Genomic DNA, 20,532 nt, shown 5'->3' with positions numbered 1-20,532 from the left:
CACAGAAAACCCTCAATAAATACTACTTATTGCCAGGCAGTGGCACACACCTGTAAACCCAGCAGCTTTGGAGCTGAGGCAGGAGGATGGCGAGTTCAAAGTCAGACTCAGCAATTTAGCGAGGCCCTAAGAAACTCATTGAGACCCGTCTCTAAATAAAACATAGAAAAAGGGCTGTGGCTGTGGCTCAGTGGTTAAGCACCCCTGGGTTCAATCCCTGGTACCAACAAAACAAAAAACAAAAAAACTACATATTATCATTACCTATATCCTCCAACATTGAGCAGGGTCTTGCACATAGAATTCAATGTTTGCTAATGAAGAAAAATTAATTTGAAAAAGTCTATAGGTCATTTCAATTGCTTCTTTTCAAAATACATAAATATATAAATAGCAGATTTTAAAATTATTGCTGACTAAATTTGTTTTGAACACATTAGGAGAAATGTACAAAAGAAATGTGGCATTTCCTCTAGGACTGTTCAAGTATTTTATTTCCTTTTACAGAACAATGAATTATTAAGTAACTATATGCTATAAAGCATTCTCATCAAAAAAACTTCTTAAAAAGTATTAGCTGTAAATGACAATGCTATTTGAGAGGTAATTCTCAATTATCTTCAGGAATATTTTTATTTAGGGCTAAGATAAAAATTCATCCCATTTCTGGGCTTTTCTTGGAGAACCAGCCAGTGGTAGACATAAGACCCTTTATAATCTGAACTCTGAAAAAAATCTCCATTTCAGTCAGATTGGCTCCCTTAAATCTTCAAAGCACCTCCCTTTTGCACCTGTGTGTATGACTCTCTTGCACATGTTTTCCCACAGATCACAAAACCATGAAGCACTGGAGTCAGAAGAATCTTAAAAAATCCAGACTCAGTGCTTTCCAAAACATGTGCCACGGGGCTGAAGAAATAGCTCCTTATGGAGAGCGATCGTCTAGCATGCGGAAGGACTGCAGTTTGAATCCCTTGGGGGGGGGGGTGTGCCATTCGTGGTATGCAAGAAGATGATTTCAGGTGGTATACCATTGGTATTGTACATTTGAATGGTCACATATTTTATTTAATATATATTAGAAAAGTAAAATTAGCACGCAAAATTCTTGAATTCATGTGTATTATCACTCAGAGCAGAACTAAAGAACACAGTCTTTACTTGGAGGAAAAAAATAGTAGGTATGATTTTTAAGCCAGCAGTAGCAGATCTGGGTTCCACCCAGATCTAAACCCTAATTTTATGCTCCTGCTCATTTCTCTGCCCTAAAAGTATTGTTTAGATGACATCAAGAGATTAACACTTGTATAACTGCTTCTCAATTACAATCTCATTTATCAAAGCAACTGTAAGCAATGGTGGTATCTTAAAGTACTAGTGTTCTTGGACAATGATAGGTGTATAATAGGAAATCAATAATGACTTGACTATGTGGTTAGACTGCTTCCAGTCACAGAAGAGTTAGCAGAGGAGGAAATTCCATATAGGCTCAAACAAAATCATTATATACTAAAATCAAACAATGTTTAAATTAATTGCTGTTTGTATTACTCATATGACTATTTCCCTGTATAAAGGAATAGGTAATCAAGAGATAGCACACATACGAAATCTGCTCAGCTTTACAAGGTGGCTCACAGATTTATATTGAGACTGATATACAGAGAAAGTACTTAGAAATTTAGAAGAAATATTTCATGATGTGATTGTATGCAAAAAATAACCCTTTAGTTCTGGTTTTAAGTCTTATCACAAACACGCATTGAAGTATTAATGGGCAAAATGACACAGTATCTTGGATGTTTTAAAACATGTAACATCAATCCTATGCCCCAAAATATACAGGAAATAAACTCATGTAGATTAGATAACAAAGATCTTAGAAATAGCACCATTAGCTGAAATTCTTATTTAACACATGAAGAAACTGAGACTTACAGAGTGGTAAAATGACTTGCCTCAGCAGCTCAGTAGGCCGATGCAGGAGGATCTGAAGTTCAAAGCCAGCCTCAGCCATTCAGAAAAGGCCCTAAGCAACTCAGTGAGACTCTGTCTCTAACAACAACATAAAAAAGGAGGAATACAGTTCATTGTTTAACTGCCTCCAGGTTCAATCCCTGGTTCCACCCCTGGTTCCAAAAACAAAAACAAAAACAAAAAAACTTTTGCTATCATCATCATACAATTAGTTGATGGCAGTTCCAGTTGCTTTTTCTGTTGAACATGTATCCGGTTTAAATAGCAGGAACACATAACTAAACTCTTCTATTGCACTAGAACCAATCCTGCTTCAGGAGGACTGGGACTTGAAATTCTTTTCATTAAGCAGAAATTTTGTTCATGATGAACTCATGCAATTCAATTAGCTTTGTCTGATAATACTGGTCTGTATACCTTAGAAATCTATAATACTTGAATGCACAGGAGCTGTTGTTACTCAATGTTTTTAACAAAATGAAGGACAAAGGATTCTAGTTCCAGATGACTCTTTTCATTTATTCTGTGCCCATTTGTAAAAAAAAAAAAAAAAAAAAAAAAAAAAATTCAGTCTTCCTTTCTTTTTGACATGGGTCCCACTAAGCTAACTAGGCTTATCTTGAATTTGTGGGCTTAAGACCTGCCTCTTCCTGCCTCAGCCCCCAGAGTAGCTGGGACTTTAGACAGGCTTGTGCCATCACATCTGGCTTAGAGTATGGTCTTTAAGTCAAAAAGGACTTGCTGAATAACAGCTTCACCAATTACAATATAATGTAGGAAAGTTACTTTATCTTTCTGAGCCTATTTCTCATCTAAATTAATATGACTATCCAGTCTAGTATGGTGGTACACACCTGTAATCCTAGCCACTTGGGAGCCTGAGGCAGAAGAATCACAAGTTCAAGGGCAGTTTAGGCAAATAAATCAGACCCTATCTCAAAATTTAAAAAAAGGGCTGGGGATGTAACAGAATGGTAGAGCACTCTGTGTTCAATCTTAAGGAAGGAAGGAAGAGAGACCACTATCAACCTCGCAGAACTATCCAGGGTATTAAATGAAATAATAAAGATAGTGTGATCCACTATCTCAGGTATAAAGTCAAGTGAAAGGTTAAAAACATCTGAGTTTGAAAGTAAATTTATGGTTTGTAATGTTGAAATGTTAATTCCTGTTCAATACATAAAACAGTCCATCTTGGGCTGGGGATATAGCTCAGTTGGTAGAATGCTTGCCTCACATGCACAAGGCCCTAGGTTCAATCCCCAGCACCACAGACACACACACACACACACAAAAAAAAAAAAAAAAAACAAAAAACAAAAAAAACAAAACAAAACAAAAAAAAAAACAGTCCATGTTCATCTTAAATATTTACAAAACATTAATTCTGAGTAGCTTTACAAGGTGGCTTGTAAAAATTTATATTGAGACCAACAGATCCAGAATAAAGTACTTAGAAATTCAGAAGAAATATTTCATGATATGGTTATATTCAAAAAATAACCCTTCAGTCTGGTTTTAAGTCTTTATCATAGACATACATTGAAGTATTTATGGGAAAAATGACATAGTTTCTGGGCTTTATTTTAAAATATAAGTCCCCCAACCCTATGACTCACAGAGAGGGATATAAGTTGGGCAGTATATACCCATGCGTACCCATGCTCACACACACACCAAAAAATAGAAACAAAAGGAAGAGAACTACTCTGAACTACCACTACTGCCATTTCATCTATTATTTAAGAGTGGCCCTATTGAGTACACTAGGCCTTTTTAAAAGCATGACTCATCTGAGGGTGTTAAAAAAAAAAGAATGCCCCATGTAACACATATCTTCAAAATAATGGCCAAAATGCCAGAGAAAAAGTTGTGAACTAATCTATAGCAATATGCATTTTTACTACACAGATTTTCAATTTGTTTACATATGTTGTGCTAGACAAAGTTTCAGGTGAAATTACTTAAAGCTAATTATACTTTCAACTAACTAAAGTGAATAAATAAATAACTTTGAGCCACACTAAACCTTAAAATATTTGAACTTAAGGGGCTCAGGGGGTATTTCAATGGTAGAGTGTGTGCTTAGCAAGCACAAGGTCCCAGCACCCAAAAATGGACGAAAAAAATATTTTGAACTTAAGACATAACCTAACACTATATACCCACATGTTGTTTCTAATTAAAATGTTTAGTAAACTGCATTTTAAATATTCACATCTTCAACCCTTTCATAATTCTAATAGAAAAATAGAGAACAATCTTCCTTGAACTTGTATCCAAAGGAATTAAAAAGCACATATATGTCTATTTCCTTATCCAATAGTCCTACTTACTGAACAGCAAGTAAAAACATATTCCAGTCAACTAGCGGTTTGGGAGGCTGAGGCAGGAGGACAGCAAGTTCAAAGCCAGCCTCAGCAATTTAGCAAGGCCCTAAGCAACTTAGTGAGACTCTGTTTCAAAATAAAAAATAAGAAGGGCTGGGGGATGTGGCTCAGTGGTTAAGAGGCCCTGGGTTCTATCCCCAGTAACAACAAAAAAAAAAAATCCCAGAAAATAATTCCATACATTTCTCTTCAAATGTGCCTAGTTTACTTTTAAAATGTGCTCTTTCAAACACACATAAATTGGATTTAACCAATTCTTAAACTAAATGGAAATAAATTTCCTTTTGCTTTCTTTAGTAACTCTACCTCTTGAAGGATATACACAGGATTCATGATGGTACTCTTTCAATATTTCTGTGTATAAAATGAAAGGAAAATTCATTAAATTAGAAATTTGGCTCCCTCACTCCCACAAAAATAGCCCATCTCCAATTTGCATGACATATTTCTTCCTCTGGAGCATAAAACCACATCCATTAGTTTACTCATCCTCAATCAGTCGACAGTGTTTCCTGATCCCAGTACTGAATTAGGTAGTCTGGAAAGTTACAAAGAAAACACAGGATCTCAGAGTTTATATATATTATACCCACAAAGGAAGAAAAATATACTTATTAAAATATCCTTGCTGGAAATCTTAAAGTCAATGGAAGAGCTCGGACTAAATTTTCAGGCCAGTATAATTGTCTTTATACCAACAACTGAAAGAAAAATAGTACCTACTAAATTAAGCAGACAGGGGGCTGGGGATATAGCTCAGTTGGTAGAGTGCTTGCCTCTCATGCACAAGGCCCTGGGTTCAATCCCCAGCACCACAAAAAATAAGTTAATTAATTAAGCAGACATCAAAATTAGACAAAACTAAGTAATGTTTGGATGATGCATGACTCTACACACTTCTACATGCATGACAAAGAACCACTGTTCCTATAAGTGGTGGTTTCCATATGGCCATAATGTACTCAAAGAGACATGCACCCCTTAAATGGGCTCCTTTTTGCCACTGTCCCTAAAAACATCCTGTTTCTGCCACATTCTAAAAATGTGGTTGGTCCCCAATATAAGGATCCCAGTTTGAGGAACCTATACCTATTATCTACTCTCAAAGTCCAAATAGAAGCACTCCAACTCAAGAGACTGAGGCAAAAGAATCACAAATTCAAAGACAGCCTGGGAAATTTAGTCAGAATCTGTCTTTAAAAAATAATAATAAAGGACTGAGGGTGTGGCTCAATACCCAATACTCTGGTTCAATACCCAATACCACAAAACAAAAGAAATCAAGAATCTTAGCTGAATCTACTACAGGAACAGCTGTAAAATAAAAGAATAACTGTCCCTCTAATTTCAAGCTGTAGATGAGAAGTCATGTAAGATTCCATATTTCTGGTGGTTCTGGAGACTGTTTCCTGATTATATATATGCCTTCTCTTTTTTTGGTACTGGGAATTGAATCCAGGAGTGCTCTACCACTGAACTACATCTTCAGTCCCTTTTCATTTTTAATTCTGAGACAGGGTCTCACTAAGTTGTTGCTCAAGACCTGACTAAAATGCTGAAGCTGGCTCGAACTTGATATCCTTCTGCCTCAGCCTCCCAAATTGCTGGGATTACAGCATGCCACTGCACCCAGTTATTTATGTGTTTTCATCTTCTGAATTACTTTTATATATAACACTAGAGCAGATAGCATAGTGGTAAAAAGGAGGAAATTGTCAAGGGTAGCAAATTTCTACAAACCAGTCATCTTTCCCAGGACTACTGCCTTAGACAATTCTGATGATACAATATCACAAATGAAACAATATCAATCAGCAGCTTCATTCTACTTGCCAAACTTTGAAACAAATTCTATATACCTACTTTGAAAAAAGTATTCCTCAGTTCCCAGTACCAAAAAAAATTTTTTTTTCCTACCAGATTGGCTCCCAACCTTTAACAGAGAATTGTAAAATTATGCACTTATAACTGTACCATTAAATCTAGAGAAAAATTATCAATGTCTCTTAACTAATCACATTAAGCAACATCAAAGCTAGATCCAATTAAGAGGTACTATTAAAATTATATTCAAAACGGGCACGGTGGTGCAGGTCTACATTCCCAACTAATTGGAAGGTTGAGGCAGGAGGATCACAAGTTCGAGGCCAGCCTCAGCAACCAAGTGAGGTCTTAAGCAACTTAGCAAGAGCCTGTCTCAAAAAATAAAAAGGTCGGGGGATGTAGCTCAGTGATAAAGTGAGAGAGAGGTGGGGGAGGGGGAGAAAGAGGGAAGAATTACATTCAGACCTCAAAAGGTCCAATCACAAACATTTATAACAGCTTCAAATGCTGCCCCAACTTTTTAAGCTTCACGGTTCCTAGTCACCTGGCAAAATAGCTCTACAAATTGACCAAAGAATTGAAGAATAAAAAGCAGATATTAGTTTTAGCACCAAGTATATAATACGAATTTGCAAATTACAAAAGAATAGGGTAAAGACAGTAAATTCTGCTGTTGACTGCAAAAGAACCCGTGTTACCTAACGAAACATTACCTACTGCTTATAAAGCAGATCAGTCTTTTAACAACTTAAGTACGCCAACCATTTTTAATATTTAAATAGATTGTTACAAATTGTCCAGGTCGAAACTGATGGCAAAATCCTAAACTGGCTTTCAGCGAAGAGCCACTCTGCATAGATGATCACACAAAAGACAGGAGCAAACAGAAACACACTCTGGGCCTTCGCGAATTGCGGCCAGGAGCCGAGGTCTTGGGCCCAGACCCCTCAACGAGGAAAGAAGGAATGAAGGACGGGGAAGGAAGGGGTGGGGGTGGGGTCCACTTCCCTGAATGCGCCGGGGAGTGAGAGGCAGGGAGGGAAAGGAGCGAGTGCAGCACTAGGGAAGCAGCAGACCGGCATCAGCGGCTTCCAGGCCGGCTACACCCTTGAGCCCGCACCAGGCCTGTCCCTCCCAGCCCGGTCCCGCCTCCTCACCTCCCTCACGTCCTGCAGGCATTCAAGCACCGCCAGGTTGTTGCTCCAGGTGTGCTTGGGGCACACTCGGGTCACATCCTCCCTGCAGGACTCTTCCTCCGCCAGTTTCCAGCCCCCGCCAGGCCCGCCGGGCCCCGCTCCGCCCCGGCGGGCTGGAGGCCCACCCGCGGGGAAAGGAGGCTGCGGCGGCTGAGGCTGCTGCTGCTGCTGCTGCTGCTGCTGCTGCTGCTGCTGCTGTTGCTGCTGCTGTTGCTGCTGCTGCTGCTGGAGCTGCGATGACTGAGGCAACTGGGGCAGTTGCTGCCCCGCCGGGCCGCCGCCTGCAGCCTGCCCTACGAAAGGCACAAAGTTGGCCGCCAGGCCCTGGCCTTGGTTGTGGCCGCCCGGGCCAGCGAGTTTCTCGGCCCCGGCCGCCGCTAGCAGCAGCAGCTGCAGCGCCGCCGACAAGCGGAACATCCTCCGTACACGTCCACACGCCGCCATCTTGGGTCCGCGGCGAGCTCGACGCACTCGCCGGCGCCGCGTATTTAAATGAGAGGCGGAGCCTCCGGCGTGGGCCGGCGTGGCCCCACCGAGCCCCTCCCCGGCCGGCTCAGACCCGCGACCCCGGAGCTGGGCGACTGAGGGGCCCGAGCTTCACGTAGCCCACGCCCTGGACCTAGCGGGTCGGAAAGCGGCGCGCCTTACCCGGAGAGGAGCTGGGGCTTTTTGGAAAGCCTGGCTAGGGGCGACACGAGTCTGCTTTCCTTGGTTGTCGTCACAGAAAAATATCAAAGGACTTGGGGTTGCCACAACCAAGATGGCTGGTGGAATACGTCGCTGGTTCAATGACTTGGGAAAAAGAAAAACTTTATGTGTGTACAGGTAAACTTTACACGACCAGGTGTGTTCCAGAATCTAAGAACTTATTGCCTCTGTGCCTCCTTCCTTCCACCTGCCTCAAAATTCTTTCTTACGCAGAGGGAAAGCAGCATTGAATAAGGGTTCTGAGCACAGGTCAGACAATCCTTGCTCTTTGGTAGACTGGGTCAGAGGTCAAATGTAAGGTAAAATTGTGAAAATTAGAGATAAAAACAAGGAAGGCGCCTAACAGACTTTAAGGAACTCCAAAAGTTATAGCCAGTATCATTAATAAACAGTGAAGCCTGGCGCGGTCGTGCATACCTCTAATTTCAGTGACTCGGAAGGCTGAGGCATGAGGATTGCGAATTCAAAACCAGCCTCAGCATCTTGGCCCTACGCAACTTAGCTAGACCCTGTCTCTAAATTTAAAAAATAATAATAATAAATGATGGGGATGTGGAAGTGTGTGTGGCTCAATGGTTTAAACGCCCTTGGGTTCAATCCCCCAAAAAAAAAAAAAAAAAAAAAAAAAAAAGAAGAAAACAATGAAGCCCTTTGAAGTCTTGATTCTACCCAAAACTTAAACTCATATTTAAAGGATGAAAATAAAATAAGAAAACAGGCCTTTGAGGACTCAGGTTAAGTATGTGTCAGCAGCTATTTTGTATGCTGTTCTGTATGCGGCATCTTCAGCAGCACTTTAGGCACCCCACCCTAGTATCTCCTCCTCCTTAGGAGAGATATCTTCCCAATCCAGATATCTTCTTTGGGTCATTTCAGCCATGCACCAGAACCTGGGTTAGGCTCTAAATCACCCAAGGAATGGGACAGAGATGTTAACAGTTCTGAACAGGGGAATTAAAATGAGCTTCCCAGGATGAACTCTGCCAGCCTATAGACAACCTCTCCAGAATCCCTGGATCTTCCCAGCTCCCTCCTGCACTTTTATCCCATTCTGCCATTATAGGATGTTGGGGAATGAGGGCATCCTGGGACATGTAATCCCTGCTGAACGTCATGTTAAAAATACAGTTTCTGTTGTTCTGACCTATGAATGGGCAGTTGGGACTAGATCAGATATAACTACACCTAACAATTCAGGCAAGGGGCTTTAGGACCAAGAAAGGAGCCCTTGAGACAGAATATGAAGTGGGTACAAATTGCCCACTGTAGCTAACCCCAAGCTTATATCTCTAGGAATGAAAGTGTGTTGGCATCTCCGCCAACACTCACCCTTGCTACAGTAACAAAATGATCCTGAGGCTGCTGCCAACCATGAGCATTGACCAACCCAGGGTGGACCAGGTAAATGTACATGTTCATTAGCAGACTCATGGCATAGATAAGTCTCGGTTAAGCAAGCCAGAGACATCACTGGAAGTCCTTGAGGAATCACTGAGGGCAATTAACTTTCAATGCTGGGTCTGCATACGTACTCAACAAGTGGGGGATTTTTTTTTTTGGTAGGGGTATTGAGCCCAGGGGAACTTAACCACTGAGCCACATCCCCAGCCCTTTTTTAAATTTTATTCGGAGACAGGGTCTCGCTGATTTGCTTAAGGCCTTGCTAAATTGCTGAGGCTAACTTTGAACTCGTGATCCTCCTGCCTCAGCCTCCCAAGCCACTGGGATTACAGGCGTGTGCCACCATGCCTGGCTAGTGGGAGATTATTTTAAGCTAGTTTAAAGTTAGAAACTGACAGTCTGTTCAGAGAAGCCAGCAGTTGCCTATCTTTCATCATGCACTGAGGAAACCCTATACCTAGCCACAGATTCCTTCTGGAGATAGGAAGGAAGTAAAAACCGATCTTGAAATCACAGTGCCCAAGCAACAAGAAACAGAAATCTGGGAACTTGGCCAATTTGGGCTGTGTCAGGCTAATCAAGATTTTACAGAAGGCATAAGATCCCTGAACCAGTGGAAAGATAAAGATGATAAGGATAGTTCACCAGGGGCTGGGGTTGTGGCTCAATGGTAGGGTGCTCACCTAGCATGTGTGAGGCACCGGGTTTGATTCTCAGCACCACATTAAAAACAAACCAGCAAAATAAAGGCATTGTGTCCATCTTTAATTAAAACTTTTTTTTAAAAAAGATTCACTTAATTCAGTTCTCCTGGCCTAATTGACTTTTTTTTTTTTCTTTTCAGTACAGGGGACAGAACCCAGGACCTCTTGCACCACAACTAGTGTTCTAAGTTCTCTCCCATAGCATACTCGCAGACTCATCCACCCCATTTTATTTATTTAATTTTATTTTGAGATAGGGACTTGCTGAGTTGCCCTGGCTGGCCTTGAATTTGCAATCCTGCTGCCTCAGCTTCCCCAGTAGCTGGGATTATAGGCATGCACCACCACATTCAGTTCTAATTGACTTTTCAATATAAGTATACTACTTCCAGGGCTTGGGTGTAGATCAGTGGTATAGTGCTTCCCTAGCATGCTAACGGCCCTAAATTCCATCCTCAGCACCTGGAAAAAAATTTTTTATTTTAATTTATTTTTATTGTAAACAAATGGGATACATGTTGTTTCTGTACGTGAAGTAACAGCATACCATTTGCGTAATCATACATTTACATAGGGTAATGATGTTTGATTCATTCTGTTATTTTGGAAAAAATTTTTTTGAAAAAAAAAAAAATAGGAAGCCACACACATTGGCAGGTTCCTATAATCCCAGCAACTCAGGAAACTGAAGCAGGAGAATTGCAAGTTCATGGCTAGCCTGGGCAATTTAGTGAGAACCTGTCTTGAAAAATAAAAAGGACTGTGGACCTGGCTCTGTGGTAGAGCACCTCTGGGTTTGTCACAGAAGAGATATATCCGAAGAAGGGTCCAAGGGGTTCCCAGAAGAGAAGGGAAACTCACCTCAGGACCAGCAGGGTTCTTGGCATATATGAAGGATAAGAATTTCAGCATAAGCCAGACAAAGACTTTAGGAAGGTAAATACACATTCAAGGGAGACTGTGGGCTGTCTTGAGAGTAAGAAGCAGCTGGGTCCAACATTTATGGAAGGGCTGTATCAGGGGCCAGAGTGGAGGTGGATCTAGGGTGGAGCTGCACAATTTCCAGGCCAGTTTTCTCTGCACTTGCATATTTCCCTCATTTTACAAGGGCATGGGCCAAGGGCATGTCGTTTAAGATTTACAACTATGCTTTCTGCATCTCAGGGACTTGGTGTTTCCTTTAAGATTCAGTATTTCTCTCTCTAGCCTAAATCCCTATCTCAGGTTTAATCCCCAGTATCACAGAAAGGAAGAAAGAAAGAAAAAAAAAAAAAAGAAAATAAAAGTATTTCTTCTTCTGGGGCTGGGGATGTACTTCAGTGGTAAAGCATGTGCTTAGCATATGTAAGGCCTGGGTTCAATCCCTAGCATTAAAAAATAAAATATACTATCTCTATCAAAAACAAGGAATTTCTTTTATACTTTATTGTTCTCTTTTGTTTCTGGATCCACACTTCCTCAATACATTCATTTAATAGGTATATATTAGGTATATATTGAACTATTTTTTCTTTTTTCTTTTTCTTTTTTTTTTTTTTTGTGGTAAGGATCAAACTGAGAGCCTTGCATACACAAGGCAAGCACTCTACCTCTGAGCTACATCTCCAGCCTTTCCACAGATTTTTTCTTTCTTTTCTATTTTTATATTAGGAATTAAGTCAAGAGGTGCTTTTAACACTGTCTGAACTACATCCCTCACCCTTTTTGTTTTTAATTTTGAGACTGGGTCTTGCTGAATTGCTGAGGATGACCTTGAATTTGCAATCCTCCTGCTTCAGCCTCCCAAGTCACTGGGTTTACAGGTGTGCATCATTGGGACCAGCCCAATGAGCATTTTTATAACTGCCAGACATTGTTGATATGAGAGATAAACAAAAAGATAATTTTAAAAAAAGTACAAGATAATGTCAGATAGTATTAGTGCTATAAAGAAAGTAAAAGATTGGGCTGGGGTTGTGGCTCAGTGGTAGAGTGCTTTCCTAGCATGCATGAGGCACTGGGTTCAATTCTCAGCATCACATATAAATAAATAAATAAGTAAAAAAATAAAAGGTCCATCAACAACTAAAAAATATATTTTTTAAAATGGGTATATGGTGTGACTAAGAAGGGCAGGAACTTTTATATAAAAGCCCTTAGGGAAAATCTTTCTGAATGATAAACTAAGAGCCAACTGGCATAAGGATGACAACTATGTAAAGAACTGGATCTAAAAATTCTTCCATGGGGCTGGGGAGATAGCTCAGTCGGGAGAGTGCTTGTTTTGCAAGCACAAGGCCCTGGGTTCGATCCCCAGCACCCAAAAAAAAAAAAAAAAAAAAAAATCTTCCAAATCAGAGATTATCAAACGAGTTCAAGACCATGAGGAGGTGGAAATAAGTATTCAAAAGGAAGGCCTGGCCCATAGTCCCAGTGGATTGGGAGGCTGAGGCAGGAGGATCACAAGTTCCAAGCTAGCCTCAGCAATTTTTAACAAGGTCCTAAGCAACTCACCTCTAAATAAAATATTAAAAAGGGCTGGGAATGGGGCACAGTGGTTAAGCACCTCTGGGTTCAATCCTTAGTACCAAAAAAAGAAAAAAAGGAAGGCCTGTGTGTGAATTGAAAGAGAGAGAATTGAGAGAGAAAGGGCAGAGAAGTGGCCAGAGGTCAAATTATATAGGCCTTACTGGACTATTTATACCTAACTGGGGAGGCTTCTGATTCCATCTATAACTGAGCATTTGTATTTCTACTGAAACAGGATCATATTAGATAAAGCCAGGCATGGTCGTTCACTCCTGTAATCCCAGTGACATAGGAGAGGCTAAGGCAGGAAGATCACAGGTCAGGGGCAGTCTTGGCAACTTAGCAAGACCCTGTCTCAAAATAAAAAATAAAAAGGACTGGGGATATAGCTTAGTGGTCAAGCTCCCCCAAGATCAATCCCTAGTGCCACAAAAAATTTTTTTAACTAAAAAAAATTTTTAAACTAGATAAAATATATACAATATCTTTGCAAGGGCTGAAAAAGTAGCCAATGTAGTCAAGGAATGAGGGGCTACAATTTTAAAGAAAAGGGAAGTACACAGGGAAACTCCTACCTACATATTTTTCCTGAATATACTAAGCTGTGTGTGGCTCATTGGAAGACAGCCAGAGCCCACGCAGAAAGTAGCAGTCTCATAGAGCTAAATACACAGGTAGACTTGGGAGGTTAGAGCAGGAAGATGGCAAGTTTGAGGCCCTGTGGAAATAAAAAGGGCTGATAATGTAGCTCAGTGTAGAGCACCCCTGGGTCCTAGGGTACTGAAAACAAAAAAAAGAGCTCCCAAAGTCATGAGGACTTAAGGGCCAAAACACCAGAGAGAAGGAAGCCACAGAAAAACAGACAGAAACCTGTGAATAAAATCATCTTACAACACTAGCTGACTCCTGAAGTGTGCATACACAAGGCAAGACTCCAAATCCAGAAGAAAACAAAAATGGAGAGAGTAATAAACTGAATGGAAATTTCACCACAAGTGCTAGGGAAGTAGCACTTTAAACCCTGCTGAGGTATGGAAGCTTTGGTAAACAGGTGAGGCCTCAGAAGGGCTACACCTTGGATTAAAGGCCACCATGCAGGAGGAAGGACAACACCCTAAGAATGAGGGCCTTGCCCTAGAAGAAAGGGCAGAACAACAATAGATCAACCCTTATAAAGCCTAAATTGTGCCCCAATTAGATCAATCTATTAGTAATCTGCCTACAAGAAGAAAACTTAATCATTTTAGGAGAAAAGATAACCATCATCATCTATAATTTTTTATCCACATTATCTAGTACTGAATAAAAAATTGTGAGGCATAAGCAGGGAACAGTAGTGCACACCTGTAATCATCCCAGAGATTCGGGAGACTAGAGCAGGAGAATTGTAAGTTTGAGGCCAGTCTCAGCGTCTTAGCAAGACCTTCACCAATTTAGTGAGATCCTGTCTCAAAAAAAAAAAAAAAAAAAAGGACTGGGGATGTAGCTCAATGGTAAAGTGCCCCTGGGTTCAATCCTCAGTACCAAAAAAAAAAAAAAAAAAAAAGATAAACAAACAAAAAAGAATGGCAATAAAAACAAAACAAATCTCATGATTCAGATACTGGATTTATAAGGTGGGAGCTTTAAGTAATTGTGATTAATATGCCAAATAAAATAAAAGAATTGGGTGTGGTGGCACAGGCCTATAATCCCAGCAACTCAGGAGACTGCGGCAGGAAGATGGCAAGTTCCAGGTCAGCCTGGGCAACTTAGTGCGACCTGTCTCAAAATTGAAAATAAAAGGTCTGGGGACATAGTTCAATCCCCAGTACCAAAAGAAAAATATATAAAAATATATAATAATATATATAATATATAAATATGTAATATATAAATAAATAATAATATATATTAAATATATAATATATAAATATAAATACAAATATATAAGAAATTATATAAAGTATAAATATAAATATACTTATATAAAAGAAAAAATATATGGGTTGGGGGTGTGGCCAAGCTGCCTGCTACCATTGCTGAGTGGTTCATGTATTCCCCAAAGTCTCTAGTTGCCCTCTCACTCACTGTTTGGGTAAAGTGCAACAAAGCAATTAAACAGGAAACGTTCCCTCATCACCTCTTTTTTTTCTTTTGTATCCCTGATACTTACTGGCATAGGAGATTGAACCCAAGGACGCTCTACTACTGAACTACATACATATTTTTTTTTTTTTTTTTTTTTTTGCAGTGCTGGGGATTGAACCCAGGGCCTTGTGCATGCAAGGCAAGCACTCTACCAACTGAGCTATATCCCCAGCCCCCATACTTGACCATTTTTATTTTTTATTTTGAAACAGGATCTTGCAAAGTTGCTGAGGCTGGCCTTGAACTATCCTTCTGCCTCACCCCTTCTAGGGTCACAGGCATGTACCACAGTGCCTGACCCCAGCCCCCTCACTTTTTTTTTTTTTTTTTTTTGCTGGGGATCGAACCCAGGGCTTTGTGCTTGCAAGGCAAGCACTCTACGGACTGAGCTATCTCCCCAGGCCCCCCCCCCCCCCTTAACATTGTTCTGATTTAAGGTCTGTGGCAGCTTTCGAAGCACAGAAAACTCTACCCAACTTGACTATGCAGCTAAATCACCTGCAGCACTTTTCAAAAATGTTTCATTATAGTATCCAGAAATATACTTTTCTAACAACTAACAGCACTGATTCCTGCTGCTTGTTGGCAACTATCACTCTAGTGCATGACCACATATATAGTCTACCTTTCCTCAGGCAGCTTCCTCACTTTTGCCCTATTGTAGATTTCAAGATCAAATAGAACTGGGTGCTGTGGCTGATGCCTATGATCCCAGCTACCCAAGGGACCCAGGCAGGAAGATCACAAGTTCAAGGCCAGCCTGGGCAACTCAGCAAGATCCTGTCTCAAAATTAAAAAGGGCCAGGTGCTGTGGCATACACCTGTAATCCCACAGACTCTGGAGGCTGAAGGAGGATAGCCAGCCTCAGTAAATTAGGGAAGACCCTAAGCAACTTAGCAAGACCCTGCCTCAAAATAAAAAATAAAAAAAGGGCTGGGGATGTAGCTCAGTACTGAAATGCCCCTAAGTTCAATCCCCAGTACAATAAATAAATAAATAAATTAATTAATTAATTAAAAATAGGGCTGAAGGTTTAGCTCAGTGGTAGGGAGTCCCTGGGTTCTATCCCCAGTACCACTAAATACTACACATGATCTTAGCCAAAAGACGGAGAAGCAATACAACTAACTACTAAATATATATAATAAAATAAAATAGAGGTGACACTGACCATGAAGTTCTAACAATTTTACACTAAGTATTTTTTCTTATCCTAATGCCCTTCCAAAAGTCTCAATGTTTCTTTTCTTTTCAGTACTGGGGATTGAACCCAGGAGAACGTTTTACTGCTGACTATTTCCCCTGTCATTTTTTGCGGGGGGAGGGTACTGGGGATTGAACTCAGGGACACTTGACCATTGAGTCACATCCCCAGCCCTATTTTGTATTTTATTTAAAGACAGGGGCTCACCTAAGTTTCTTAGCGCCTCGAGTTTGCTGAGGCTGGCTTTGAACTTGATTCATCCTCCTACCTCTGCCTCCTAAGTCACTGGGATTACAGGTGTGTGCCAGTGTACCTGGCCTCAGCATTTTTTTAAACCTTTATTTTTTTAATGTGGCACTGAGGATGGAACACAGTGCCTCATACATGCTAGGCAAATACTTTACCACTGAGCCACAACCCTAGCCCCTCCAGCCTTTTTTTGAGATAGTATTTTGCTAAATTTCTGAGACTGGCCTCAAACTTGCAATCCTTTTGCCTCAGCCTCCCAAGTCGCTGGGATTACATGCATGTACCACTGCATCTATTATCCCCAGTCCTTTTTAATTTTGAAACAGGGTCTCTCTAAATTGCTGAGACTGGCCTAGGACTTGTGATCCTCCTGCCTTAGCCTCCCCAGTGACTGGGATTATAGATATGTGTGACAGCACCCAACCAACGTGCCATTTTTTACCTTCATTCATTTATTCAAGTTATTTTCTGAGTACCTCCTGTGTGTCATTTGCTTAGGGGGATAGCACTGTGGTTAAAGACTGTGTTCCATTATCCACTTCACCTTTGCTTGCTGGTAGGTTATTCTGAGTTCTTTGAGAAGTGATCTGCAGATGGGACCAGTCAGGCAAAAGATTTGCTAGGATTAAAGTCTCCCAGGAATGGGTCTGCTTTAGCATCTCTGCTTTGCTCAGCCATTGGCTGGGAGCAACCCTTGGGGAGTGTGGCCTCAGTGAATTTCAGAGCATAGCAGCTGGGATCATTGGCTAATTACACTCCCAATTGGAGATCTGAGAGGCATATTTTTGTGACCACTATATTCTACCTTTTGTGCTCCATAGACTTATTTCTCCGTACAAGTTTGGTAAGCAGCTACTCCAGAATTCCCACAGGCCTCTCTTTCTGATAGGAAAAACTCAGAAGAGGGAAGTTAGCGGAATAAACTGACTCATCATTGCAGTTGAGCAGTTGATCTCAGGGCTGCAACTGGTATTCATCCTCTCCTGACTCCTTTTTGAAAAAAAATTTTTTTGGTGTGGATCAGACTATCACTCTTTATTGTACATATATGTTCCTTTTTAAAAAAATTATTTGAGGGGCTGGGGAGATAACTCAGTCGGTAGAGTGCTTGCCTTGTAAGCACAAGGCCCTGGGTTCGATCCCCAGCACCCCCCCAAAAAAATTATTTGTTATAGTTAGTTATACATGACAGTAGAATGCATTTTGACACATCATATATTAATGGAGCACAACTAATCATTCTTCTGGTTGTACATGATGTAGTTATGCAGGTCATTTAATCATATTCACAGAGGGAAATAATGTCTGATTCATTCTACTATCATTCATACTCCCTGAATTTTTTTTTTTTTTTTTTTTTTTTTTTTTTTGTGGTGCTGGGAATCAAACCCATGGCCTTGTGCTTGCAAGGCAAGCACTTTACCAACTGAGATATATCCCCAGCCCCCTCAATTTTTTTCAATTAGCATGTCTTAAGTCTTGGTGGCTTAACTGATGATATAACCCAAACTTTCTTTTCCTTCCTGGGGTGGTGGTAATGTCTGAAGTCTTGGTCATTATATCCTTCTCAGTGTGGTGTGGTACTCTTGATTGTGCCTGCTCGTAGCTGGGTAAGGGAATACCAGCAGGCACTCAGGAGGACCACTGTATTTCCCCCTTCCCCCGGCATATAAAGGCAGCCCCATTTCCTCCTGTTGCTTAGGATTAATTACTTCTGCCAATATAGTGATTCTTTTTCTCACTTATGGATCCCTGGGCACAAGAGTCCATAGTACTGTGGTAGCAGCCATAACTTGTTCACTTATGTGTACCTGTGTTCCTGGCAAAGTACTTCCTGTAGGAACCCAGGACGATACAGGGCCCAGAACTGCTAGATTGGGAAGCACACAATAACTTGGGTCATTGGGAGTGATGGTAAGTAGAGTCAAGCCTGTTAGCCCACATTGGTTCCTGGACCCATGTACTCTTCCTACTTTGGACACAGCACTAAATAGAGGTCTCTAATAACACTGCAGTGTAAGAATGGCACCCCATCCTTTCAGAGGACTGCTTATCAGCTAGTGCTTCTGCTGTGCCTTTGGCAGGTCATTACCAGGCCAGGCATAGTATCACACATCTCTAACTCCAACAACTTGGAAGGCTAAGGCACAAGGATTGCAAGTTTGAGGCCAGAGGCAACTTAGTGAGACTATGCATCAAAATGAAAAATAAAAGAGCTGGAGATTAGCTCAGTGGTAGAGTGCCCCTGGGTTCAACTCCCAATATGGGGCAGTACAAGGTAGGGGGAAAGTGGGGTAAGGTCATTACCAGGTTTCTAGATGGTGTGGAATCTGATACAACCAGTGGACCCCATGGTTATGGGCCCACTTCTGCACCCCATTCACTGCAAAGAATATTCCTTGCGGGGCTGGGGATGTAGTTCAATGCTAAAGCACTTGTCTAGCATGCACTAGGCAGTGGGTTCATTCTTTAGCACTGCCCACACCCAGATAAATAATATTCTGTTCTCTGGATCAAACGCTATGCTGTGTGGCAATGTCTCCTTAAGGCACTTGGCTAGCTGAAGCTCTGAGAGTAGGAACTGCAAACCCATACCCAGACTAGGTAGTCTATTCTTAATAAGAGATAACTATTGGCTTTTACAAAAGGAGTGGGCCCAATGTAGCTGATTTGACACTGAACTTCAGCTGCTTGGTCTTCTCTGTAAGTAGTGCATTATCAGAGATTCTTGTTCTCTTTGCTGACAAATTGGAGGTTCTGAGACAGCAGTAGCTTGACCTGCCCATAAGTGGAAGTCCATGCTATTGGGTCCACGTGGGGTCAGGGTTGGGTGAAGGTTGGCTTGTGTCAATTAACCAGCTAATTTTGCCTCCATGGTTGCTCATTCAGTGCCTCCTCCGTGCTTTCTGGTGGACATTTTCATGATACAAAAATCTTTATATATTGTGTACACTCCCATGTTTACCTGCATGCTTCTACCCTATCCAGAATGTTAAACCTTGCTCTGGAATTTGTATACACTCCCCCCACCCCAATAAATGGCATGAATCGTTTATGTAGAGGAATTTATATATATTCTAAGATCATTTCTTCCATGCAAAGTGGAAAGACCAAGGGCACAGTTGATCAGGAACCAATGTGGGGAATATATTTTACTGTCTACGATCTTTCAGGGCCATACCTGTATTCTTTCAAGGCTACACACCTTTAGTGGTGACTCTAATCACAATCATCCCTCATTCTCTCAATGATGTTATCTTAAATTTATTATCAGTCAGGGGTGGGAAGCAGTTTCTTTTCAGCACTGGGGATTGAACCCAGGAGTACCTAACCACTGAGCCATATCCCCAACGCTTTTTAATATTTTCTTTGGAGACAGGGTATCACCAAGTTACTCAAGGCCTTGACAAGTTGCTATGGCTGACTTTGAATTTGTGATCCTCCTGGCTCAGACTCCCAAGCCGTTGGGATTACAGGAGTGTGCCACCGTGCCTGGCCCCAGATCTTTATTTTGAGACAGGGTCTCATTTCTACTGAGGCTGGCCTCAGACTTGAGATCCTCCTGCATAGGCCTCCCTAGCAGCTGAGAGAACAGGTATGTGCCAACCTACCTGGCGTGTATGGGGAAGTTTCGAAGATTTACATTTGGCCTTTCCTGCCATAATTCTTATACTACAGGTCAGATATATGACATATATCATTTCCAAATCATTTCCAGCTACATATTTAAAGACCAAAATCAATGGGTAAACTCACATTCAGTGGGCTCACTGTGAGTCAATCTTTAAGATGCCATGATTATTTTTTTGTACTAGGGATTGCACTCAGGGGCACTTAACCACATATTTTATTTAGAGACAGGGTCTTGCTGAATTGCTTAGGGATTTGCTAAGTTGCTGAGGCTGGCTTTGAATTCAAGATCCTCCTGTTGTCAGCCTTCTGAGCCGCTGGGATTACAGGCATGCTCCACCATACCTGGCCTCAGTGGGGGTTCTTAAAGAGACAAACACAGTTTCCCATTAGCAACAGCAAAACAGAATTGCCAGCTAAAGTCCAAATCATCTCACCAGTTTAAATAAAATGTTTACTTTGGCCCCAGGGACTACCATGTGTAACTCAGTCGAGAACTAGAACAAAGAGAAATCCAACAGGCTACAAGGGAGAAATATACCCTCTTCCAAGACAGACATGTTCCTGCTGCTAGGAGACAGACAAAAGACACCAGGAGCTGTTATTACAC

At 41.2% G+C, this 20,532-nt stretch overlaps 1 protein-coding gene and 1 long non-coding RNA gene across 2 annotated transcripts in view; one reads left to right on the top strand and one right to left on the bottom strand.

The window, feature by feature from the left end:
• The window catches only part of Glg1 (golgi glycoprotein 1), a 117,833-nt gene extending 109,985 nt beyond the window's left edge, over positions 1-7,848 (bottom strand). The window contains exon 1 of the mRNA XM_047527872.1: positions 7,349-7,848. Within this exon, the coding sequence (XP_047383828.1) occupies positions 7,349-7,831 (483 nt within the window). The 5' untranslated portion in view covers positions 7,832-7,848. The remainder of the gene's footprint in view (positions 1-7,348) is intronic.
• LOC124966535 (uncharacterized) lies at positions 7,838-10,624 on the top strand. The gene is made up of 3 exons (XR_007105365.1): positions 7,838-8,212; positions 9,389-9,496; positions 10,341-10,624. It is a non-coding gene; the product is annotated as an uncharacterized LOC124966535 (long non-coding RNA).
• The last annotated feature ends 9,908 nt before the right edge of the window (positions 10,625-20,532 follow it).

The sequence above is a fragment of the Sciurus carolinensis genome, chromosome 16, assembly GCF_902686445.1.
Source record: "Sciurus carolinensis chromosome 16, mSciCar1.2, whole genome shotgun sequence".
Classification (NCBI taxonomy): domain Eukaryota; kingdom Metazoa; phylum Chordata; class Mammalia; order Rodentia; family Sciuridae; genus Sciurus; species Sciurus carolinensis.
This window is presented reverse-complemented; position numbering and strand designations above follow the sequence as displayed.